The sequence below is a fragment of the Triticum urartu genome, chromosome 3, assembly GCF_003073215.2.
Source record: "Triticum urartu cultivar G1812 chromosome 3, Tu2.1, whole genome shotgun sequence".
In the NCBI taxonomy this organism is placed as follows: Eukaryota; Viridiplantae; Streptophyta; class Magnoliopsida; order Poales; family Poaceae; genus Triticum; species Triticum urartu.
The window spans coordinates 467,516,851-467,526,853 of NC_053024.1; the positions used below are offsets into that span (position 1 = coordinate 467,516,851).

The 10,003-nt window shown below is 50.6% G+C and overlaps 1 protein-coding gene across 1 annotated transcript; it reads left to right on the forward strand.

The window, feature by feature from the left end:
- Positions 1–5,655: 5,655 nt before the first annotated feature.
- LOC125544388 (protein PLASTID MOVEMENT IMPAIRED 1-RELATED 1-like) lies at positions 5,656–9,567 on the forward strand. Its single transcript, XM_048708055.1, has 2 exons — positions 5,656–8,123; positions 8,213–9,567. Exons 1-2 carry the CDS (start codon positions 5,842–5,844, stop codon positions 9,342–9,344), a joined length of 3,414 nt encoding a protein of 1,137 aa, XP_048564012.1. The 5' UTR covers positions 5,656–5,841; the 3' UTR covers positions 9,345–9,567.
- Positions 9,568–10,003: the final 436 nt, after the last annotated feature.

A 10,003-nucleotide genomic window follows, 5' to 3' on the forward strand; every position in this document is an offset into this window, starting at 1 on the left:
TTGTCGCAAAAAGGTTTTCGACAAGTTCAAGGTGTTGACTACGATGAGAGTTTCTCACTCGTATATATGCTTAAGTCTGTCCGAATCATGTTAGCAATTGCCACATTTTATGAAATCTGGCAAATGGATAAACAAAACTACATTCTTTAATGGATTTATTAAAGAAGAGTTATATATGATGCAACTAGAAGGTTTTGTCAATCCTAAAGGTACTAACAAAATATGCAAGCTCTAGCGATCCATCTATGGACTGGTGCAAGCACGGAGTTGGAATATACGCTTTGATAAGTTGATCAAAGCATATAGTTTTATACAGACTTGCGGTGAAGCCTGTATTTACAAGAAAGTGAGTGGGAGCACTACAACATTTCTGATAAGTATATGTGAATGACATATTGTTGATCAGAGATAATGTTGAATTATTCTGCAAAGCATAAAGGAATGTTTGAAAGGAGTTTTTCAAAGAAAGACCTCGGTGAAGCTGCTTACATATTGAGCATCAAGATCTATAGAGATAGATCAAGACGCTTGATAAGTTTTTCAATGAGTACATACCTTGACAAGATTTTGAAGTAGTTCAAAATGGAACAGTCAAAGAAGGAGTTCTTGCCTGTGTTACAAAGGTGTGAAGTTGAGTAAGACTCAAAACCCGACCACGGCAGAAGATAGAGAGAGAATGAAAGTCATTCCCTATGCCTCAGCCATAGGTTCTATAAAGTATGCCATGCTGTGTACCAGACCTATTGTATACCCTGCCCTGAGTTTGGCAAGGGAGTACAATAGTGATCTAGGAGTAGATCACTGGACATTGGCCAAAATTATCCTTAGTGGAATAAGGATATGTTTCTCGATTATGAAGGTGATAAAAGGTTCGTCGTAAAGGGTTACGTCGATGCAAGTTTTGACACTGATCCAGATGACTCTAAGTCTCAATCTGGATACATATTGAAAGTGGGAGCAATTAGCTAGAGTAGCTCCATGCAGAGCATTGTTGACATAGAAATTTGCAAAATACTTACGGATCTGAATGTGGCAAACCCGTTGACTAAACTTCTCTCACAAGCAAAACATGATCACACCTCAGTACTCTTTGGGTGTTAATCACATAGCGATGTGAACTAGATTATTGACTCCAGTAAACCCTTTGGGTGTTGGTCACATGTCGATGTGAACTATGGGTGTTAATCACACGGTGATGTGAACTATTGATGTTAAATCACATGGCGATGTGAACTAGATTATTGACTCTAGTGCAAGTGGGAGACTGAAGGAAATATGCCCTAGAGTCAATAATAAAGTTATTATTTATTTCCTTATATCATGATAAATGTTTATTATTCATGCTAGAATTGTATTAACCGGAAACGTAATACTTGTGTGAATGACAAACAAAGTGTCACTAGTATGCCTCTACTTGACTAGCTCGTTAATCGAAGATGGTTATGTTTCCTAACCATAGACATGAGTTGTCATTTGATTAACGGGATCACATCATTAGGAGAATTATGTGATTGACATGACCCATTCCATTAGCTTAGCACCCGATCGTTTAGTATGTTGTTATTGCTTTCTTCATGACTTATACATGTTCCTATGACTATGAGATTATGCAACTCCCGTTTACCGGAGGAACACTTTGTGTGCTACCAAACGTCACAACGTAACTGGGTGATTATAAAGGTGCTCTACAGGTGTCTCCAAAGGTACATGTTGGGTTGGCGTATTTGGAGATTAGGATTTGTCGCTCCGATTGTCGGAGAAGTATCTCTGGGCCCTCTCGGTAATACACATCACTTAAGCCTTGCAAGCAATGCAACTAATAAGTTAGTTGCAAGATGATGTATTACGGAACGAGTAAAGAGACTTGCCGGTAACAAGATTGAACTAGGTATTGAGATACCGACGATCGAATCTCAGGCAAGTAACATACCGATGACAAAGGGAACAACGTATGTTGTTATGCGGTCTGACCGATAAAGATCTTCGTAGAATATGTAGGAGCCAATATGAGCATCCAGGTTCCGCTATTGGTTATTGATCGGAGACGTGTCTCGGTCATGTCTACATTGTTCTCGAACCCGTAGGGTCCGCACGCTTAACATTACGATGACAGTTTCATTATGAGTTTATATATTTTGATGTACCGAAGGTTGTTCGGAGTCCCGGATGTGATCACGGACTTGACGAGGAGTCTCGAAATGGCCGAGACATAAAGATCGATATATTGGACGACTATATTTGGACACCGGAAAGGTTCCGGGTAAGATTGGGACAATACCGGATCACCGGGAGGTTATCGGAACCCCCCGGGAGGTATATGGGCCTTATTGGGCTTTAGTGGAAAGGAGGGGAAAGGAGCAAAGGAGGGCCCCCCCCCCAAGCCCAATCCGAATTGGGAAGGGGGTCGGCCCCTCTTTCCTTCCTCCCTCCTTCCTCTTCCTTCCCTCTCCTACTCCTAATAGGAAAAAGGGGAGTCCTACTCCCGGTGGGAGTTGGACTCCCCCCCCTTGGGCGCGCCACCCTCCTTGGCCGGCCCCCTCCTCCACTCCTTTATATACGGGGCAGGGGGGCACCCTAGAGACACAACAATCGATCATTGATCTCTTAGCCGTGTGCGGTGCCCCCCTCCACCATAATCCTCGATAATATTATAGCGGTGCTTAGGCGAAGCCCTGCGACGGTAGAACATCAAGATCGTCACCACGCCGTCGTGCTGACGTAACTCATCCCTGACACTTTGCTGGATCGGAGTCCGGGGATCGTCATCGAGCTGAACGTGTGCAAAAAGTCGGAGGTACCGTAGTTTCGATGCTTGATCGGTCGGGCCATGAAGACGTATGACTACATCAACTGCGTTGTTATAACGCTTTCGCTTCCGGTCTACGAGGGTACGTAGACAACACTCTCCCCTCTTGTTGCTGTGCATCACCATGATCTTGCGTGTGCGTAGGAATTTTTTTGAAATTACTATGTTCCCCAACAAAAATATCTTAAGAACAACTCTGTAGCCAACGTTAAAGCAAAATTTAATGGCTCCCCTATTTGGAAATCCTTGCAAAGTAAAGGAGGTGTATATGGCCGGGAGGAAAGTGATTGTCAATAATGACAACATTGCTAGGGTGTGGCATGACCCCATTGGCACCCATCCACCTTTGGGTGTTACTTATCCGGACCTGTTTAGTATTGCTAATTATCAAGATGACACTGTTGTCCAATTTAGGAACTGTGTTGGTGGGGAGATGTTTAGACGCGGGCTGAATGTAGACCTGAGTTGTCAGTTTGAGGGGGTCAAGAATGTTATTGACAGCCTTGATACTTTGGCTGGTCAAGATGAAATTGTGTGGGCTGCTGGGCCCAAAGGCAAATATACAACTAAGTCTATGTACTCTTACCTAGAGAAAGATCTGGCTGGTTGTGACTATAGATGGATTTGGAAGGCTAAACTGCCTGTCCAAATCCAGATTTCCTATGGCAACTTTACCGAAAAAGGGTTTTCCTTCGCTTTGTATTCCAAAGCAACCAACACCGAGTACAAAGATCGTTGTGGCGAGCAGCACAACAAGCCAAAAGAAAAAGAAGAAGAAACAAATGCCAACCACGGCAGCTCGGCAAAGCGTAGAAGACTCGCCACCGCAGCGCCCACCGGATACAAACCACCACAGGCCGAGGCTCCGAACTGTCGCGTACCAAGCAACACCTCCAAGAAGGGATGCGACACCGACGATGTTGCTGCCCGAACGAGTCCTAGGGTTTCCCCCGGCACGCGGAGGGGGTGGGGGGTGGATACCACCGACACCCTCCAGGACGGAATGGTGGCACCCGCAGGTGTCACCGCATCGGGGCCGAAACCGGCAGGGATTTCTCCCGCACTCCAAACCCAACCGGACAGAGCCGACCCGCCAAACCGCCGCCCACCACCATGCGCCAACGCAGTTGCGCCGCCACCCACGCCACCTCACTACGAACACCACCACGATGCCAAGAGGACCGGAGAGAAGCGCACCACGACGGGAGCAGCAACCCCAAAGCCGAGTGGGAGGGAACCACCTCCACCCCAGTCGTGCGGGAGGCCCGTGCCACCGGCACCGTTGCGGTCGCCGTCCGGACGCGGCAGCGGGGCATGTCGGGCCACCCCTGGCCCAGCCAGGCCCGAAGCAGGCCCGTTAAGCCCCGCCGACCACGATGCAGCAGGCCGGCGTCGGTGCCGCCAGCACCTAGTCGCTCGTCACGTCTTCCCCGCCTCCCGGAAGCCACGCCAGAGACCATCCCTGTCGTCGGCCTGCCCAGACCCAAATGGGCCCGAAGGGCCCGGATCTGGGCCGAGCGGGCGACGCCAGGTCACGCCGCCCCGCTGCTCGCTTGCGTCGCGCCACGGAACCCCGCTGCCATGCCAGACCAAGTGCACCCCCGGGGTAGCTCCGCCCGCACCGAAGAGCGACCGGGAGGGGAAGGGCAGGGAGGCCGCCGCCACCAGCAGCCCCGGGGCCAAGCCGGCCGCGGGCGCCGGCGACAGCGACAGGAAGGAAGGGGGGAGGAGGGAAGGTCCCACGGCCGGTCGCCCGGGGGGGACGCGGTCGCGAGAGGGAGGGAAGGGTTCACTACCGCATTTTTATCCTTCACACTTTCTATGGCAACTTTTCCAGAATGTTGTTCTAACCAGAGATGTTATGAAGCGACGAAACTGGACTGGCAATCCCCGTTGCTCTTTTTGTGACTGTAGAGAAACCTATTTGCACCTGTTCTTTCTTTCTCCTTTGGCAAAGATAGCCTGGCGCACAGTGGGGGCGCTGCTTGGGACTGTTTTATGTCCCAACAATCTATGCCAGTTTTATTCTTGGTGCTATGTTTTTCTTCCTCCAGGGGAGCGCTACTTCACAATGGGGCTAGCAGCCGTATGCTGGGCTATTTGGAATTGTAGAAACCAGGCTACTTTTGAATTCAAGAAACTGTCATCTCCTTTTAAGATTGTCTTCACCGCCTGTATGCATCTATCTTACTGGGCAGGACTCCTGAAGAGCGAAAGGCGAACGGTGCTAGAGCGTGGTGCAATGATCCTGAAGGAGAATACTAAAAAAATGATGAGGCTCTGCGCGACCGCGTACGTTAGCGACACCGTGGAGTGATCTGCAAAGACACCAAGCTATCTGGAGAACTTGATGGCGTCATTTTGGTGTAAATTCTGCATGTTTGTGTTGCCTCTGCGTAGGCTGTAATGTGGTCTGAACTTGAGTCTTGGTTGGTGCGTGTTGATGGTGTTTCAGGGTTTTTGCCTCGTAGTGGACGTTTCGATTACGAGCGCTCACAGCGGGTTTCCCTGAAGTGCCTGAACTCGCTTTTTTTCCTTTTCCTTTGTCGTGTGAACTTGGATTTGGCTGTATTTCCGTTATTTCTTTAATAAAAAGGGGATTAGCCCGGTTAAAAATAATAATAATCTCGGACTTGACCTGCATCCGCATCTTCCCAGCCCCCACCCAAAAACCCTGAATACGGCTCGCATCGCAACGACCACCCAACCCCGCAGAAACAGAAAAATCCGAGCACAGACGACCCATGCGGTGCGGCCGTGCCCTCCTCTATTGTTCTTCACGAGCTCCTCGAACGCCCAACCAACGTTTTCATTTCCCTCCGCATCCCCGCCCGGGCGTCACAAGGCAAGACAAGAATTCGAATCCTCCAGATCTCGATTCCCATTCCAGCGCCAGCGAGGCCAAACAAAAGCAGCCCACCAAACAGTAAACAACAAACCAAGCAAGGCACCCGCTCCCCTGTCCCTCACGCCGGCCGCGCCGTCTCCCTCCCTCCCTCCCCCACCCCATCCAAAAATCCCCAACCCCTCCCCCCATGTCGTCGCGCCGCCCGCCGGCGGACCGCGCGGCCGAGGCGGGGGACGCGGCCCTCGCGCGCGACATCGTCACGCTCCACAAGGCCCTCTCCCTCGACCCCTCACGCCGCCGCCGCTCCCTCCCGCTCCCCGCCGCCCCATCTGCCGCCGCCGACCAGGCCCGCCACAAGCCCAAGCTCAAGCCCTCCTCCTCCACCCGCAAGCTCCTGCCCTCCGCCTCCTACTCCTCCTCGGTCTCCACCTCCTCCTCCTCCTCATCCTCGTCCTTCTGGAAGAAGTCGTTGACGGCCATCTCGCACCTGGGCAGGCGCCGCCTTGACTGCGCCTTCACCCTGCAGGTGCACTCCGTCGACGGCCTCCCCACCGCGCTCGACGGCTCCCCGATCTCCGTCCACTTCCGCCGGATGTCCGCCTGCGCCTCCACCCGCCCCGTCGCGCCGGCCCTCGGCGCCGTCGCCTTCGAGGAGCCGCTCACGCAGCGCTCGCCCGTCTACTTCTCCCGCGGGGCCAAGAACGCGGTCAAGTACGAGCCGCGGGCCTTCGTCGTCACCGTCGCCGCCTCGGCGCTCGAGCTCGGCAAGCACGAGGTCGACCTCACCCGTTTGCTGCCGCTCTCCATCGACGACCTCGAGGAGGGCGGCGACTCCGGATTTGGGAAGTGGAGCACCAGCTTCCGGCTCTCTGGCGTTGCCCGCGGCGCGCGGCTCAATGTCACCTTCTCCTGCGTGCTCGTGGGCGGAGGTGGGGAGCAGCACAAGGGAGGGGAAGTGGCGGGGCTGAGACGGGGCTCCATGGCGCGGCAGGTGTCAGTGCAGTCCCCGTCACCAGTGCCGGCACGGAGCCGGGACGTGAGGGTGCTCCACGAGGTTTTGCCAAACACGAGGCCTGTAAAGGCCTTGCCCTTTGTTGGTGATGCCGGTCTTGATGCTACCAAGGGTGAGACGGCAACAGTAGAATGCGAGGAGGATGGTTCACCGCAGTCAAAGCATTGCACCTCAGTAGAGATGAGGAAGGGAGAGGGGGACTTGGTGCACCCAGAGGGTGATTGTCATGGTTCAGAGTTCAATGTGGTTGAGCAGGGAGTTGAGGTCACCCTCGAGGATCCAGACCAGTTCAAACATGTCGAGACTGCCAATGTGAATGATCAAGATGAGGGCTTTAGTGGTGAAGCTAATGAAGAGGGAACGGCCAAGCCTGCATTATTAATTGAAGATCTTGCTAAAGAGGGAACTGTTGAAGTGAAGTTGGAAGAGGAGCTCAATGATGTTGCTCTTGAAATGGACGATGTAGGAGACAAGCAGGATGCATCGGTCGAAGCGGCCTTGCTTCCTACTGCCGCATTTGAAAAAGATGGTGAGCTGGCAGCAGATGCAGAACTGGAGGTTCTGGAGGGTATATTCAACAAATTCTCAATTGTTGAGCCAGAGGAATTTGACTCACCAATTGTGGAAGATAAGCATTCTAGGCGATTGAGCTGCATTGGTGCGGGAGATAGTTGCAATTCCGCCAGTAAGATGAGCAGATCACGCAGCATGGATGCTTCATCCGATTTTGTTGCTAATGAGTTTTTGGATATGCTTGGGATAGCACATAGCCCATTTGGGGTAACCTCAGATAGTGATCCCGAGTCACCAAGAGAGCGGCTTTGGAAGCAGTTTGAAAAGGAAGCTCTAGAATCTGGGGACTGTATTCTTGGTTTGGATTTCGAAGATGAGGTGGAAGAACCTAGTTGTGAAGATGTTGCAGAGGATTTCAATCTCTCCACAATCATACGCGAGGCTGAACTTGAGCTGCAGAATGTAGTTCCGCCCATAGACACCACATTTAGAGCCAAGTCACTGGAAGACGAGGAAACTGAAGCTTTGATGCGCCAATTTGGGCTAAATGAGAAGTCCTTCCAGTCTTCTCCACCTGGGAGTAGAAGTGGGTTTGGTAGCCCCATTGCCCTCCCACCTGAGCAGCCCCTTGAGTTGCCACCTTTGGCTGATGGTTTGGGCCCATTTATTCAGACAGAGGATGGTGGATTTCTGCGGTCGATGAATCCAGTTCTTTTCAAGAATGCAAAGAACAATTGTAGCTTGGTCATGCAGGCTTCTTCTCCAATCGTACTGCCAGCAGAAATGGGCTCTGGAATTATGGAGATATTGCATGGTCTAGCTTCAGTTGGAATCGAAAAGCTATCAATGCAAGCAAACAAACTTATGCCCTTAGAAGATGTCAATGGCAAAATGATGCAGCAGCTTGCATGGGAGGCTTCTCCTGCTCTAGAGTCTTCAGGAAGGTTAGAAATCTTTCTTTTCCTGCTTGTTCATGACGTCTTAATACTTCATCATTTGCCCTGGCTAAAATATATTACTCTAACCAATGCAGATATGACCTACTGGAGAATCATAGTTTTGATGCGTTGGCAGCAGGGGCCAGCAATGCTGCTTTGGGAAAGAAGAAGAAGAAAGAAAGAGGTGCTGATCTGTCATCATCATTGGGTGCGATAAGTGCTTCAGAATATGTTTCACTTGAGGATCTTGCTCCATTAGCTATGGAAAAGATTGAAGCCCTTTCTATTGAGGGTCTGAGGATACAGTCTGGCATGTCCGAAGAAGAGGCACCATCCAATATCAGTGCCCACCCTATTGGAGAAATTTCATCTCTACAAGGAAAGTCGGCAGAGAATACTTTGTCACTTGGTTTGGAAGGAACTGCAGGATTGCAGCTTCTGGATGTTAAACAAGCTGGTGGTGATGTTGATGGATTAATGGGCTTATCGATCACTCTAGATGAGTGGATGAGGCTTGATTCCGGAGTAGTGGATGAAGAGGAGCAGTTCAGTGACCGTACATCGAAAATACTTGCTGCCCACCATGCCAAACCAACGGACCTACTTGGTGAAGGCCAGACTGCAGACAAAAAGAGCAGGAGATCTGGTAGAAGATGGGGTTTGTTGGGGAACAACTTCACAGTTGCTCTCATGGTTCAATTGCGTGACCCGCTACGTAACTACGAGCCAGTTGGCACACCGATGCTTTCTTTGATTCAAGTTGAGAGGGTTTTTATTCCCCCAAAGCCCAAGATATACAGCACCGTTTCAGAGAAAGGTAACAGTGAGCAAGATTATGAGGAGCCCAATCCTGAGCAGGTTCTTGATAAAGTATCGGTCGATGAAGAAAAGATAGAGGAAGACTCTGTTCCCCAATTTAAAGTCACAGAAGTGCATGTGGCCGGTTTTAAGAGTGAGCCTGAGAAGACAAAACCGTGGGGTAATCAAACACAGCAGCAATCTGGTTCGAGATGGCTGCTAGGAGCTGGCATGGGCAAGGGCAGCAAGCATCCTCTGATGAAATCGAAAGCCACTGCAAAGGCCACGAAAGACGCAGCTGTTCAGCAAGGAGACACCCTGTGGAGCATTTCTTCACGTGTTCATGGAGCAGGGACAAGATGGGGCGAGTTAACAGGATCTAAGCGGAACCCTAATATCCTCCTCCAGAAGGATAAGAGATTCCGGTGAGAGCTTTACCGATTCTAGGTAGGTACTGGTAGTTCTTGTGTGCATTTGGGGTGGTGGGTTTGGGCCTTTGGGGTGGTTCGCCTGTGTAACCGAACCTAGCCTGAAATTAATGTTCCTACTCCCATCCATATTAATAGACGCACGCTTGTGCGTCAATTAATTTGGATCGGAGGAAGTACTAAAGTGCCAAATCATGTAAATCCAGTTCTTTTCTCGCGATGCATATGGAATCGTCTCGTACCAGCCCCTTTTCTTATGTGCTTCGAGCGGGCTTGTGTTCTTTAGAGCTCCCCTGCGCCTTTTTTTTGAAACGGAGGCAAAAGATTTGCCTCATCGATTAATTAAGCAGAAGAGAATTGCCCAGTTAATTAACGGAAAACCGGGTAAAAACTGATACAAATCAACTATATGTGGACTACTCACTCGACAACCATATCCAACACGTAAAGACCATCAACCCCACACTGCTACATCGCAAAGACACCCCAAACAAGGCTAACTTGGCTAGCGACCACGGACACCACCAAATCCACAAAGACAATGCAGGCCATAAGGACAACGCAAGAGACTGAAGATCATCCATTAAGCAGCCGTGGACGCCTTTTTTGTGGCGTCACTCTTCTTTCCTTTGCTCCTAAGAGCCTCCACCACAATCGCCT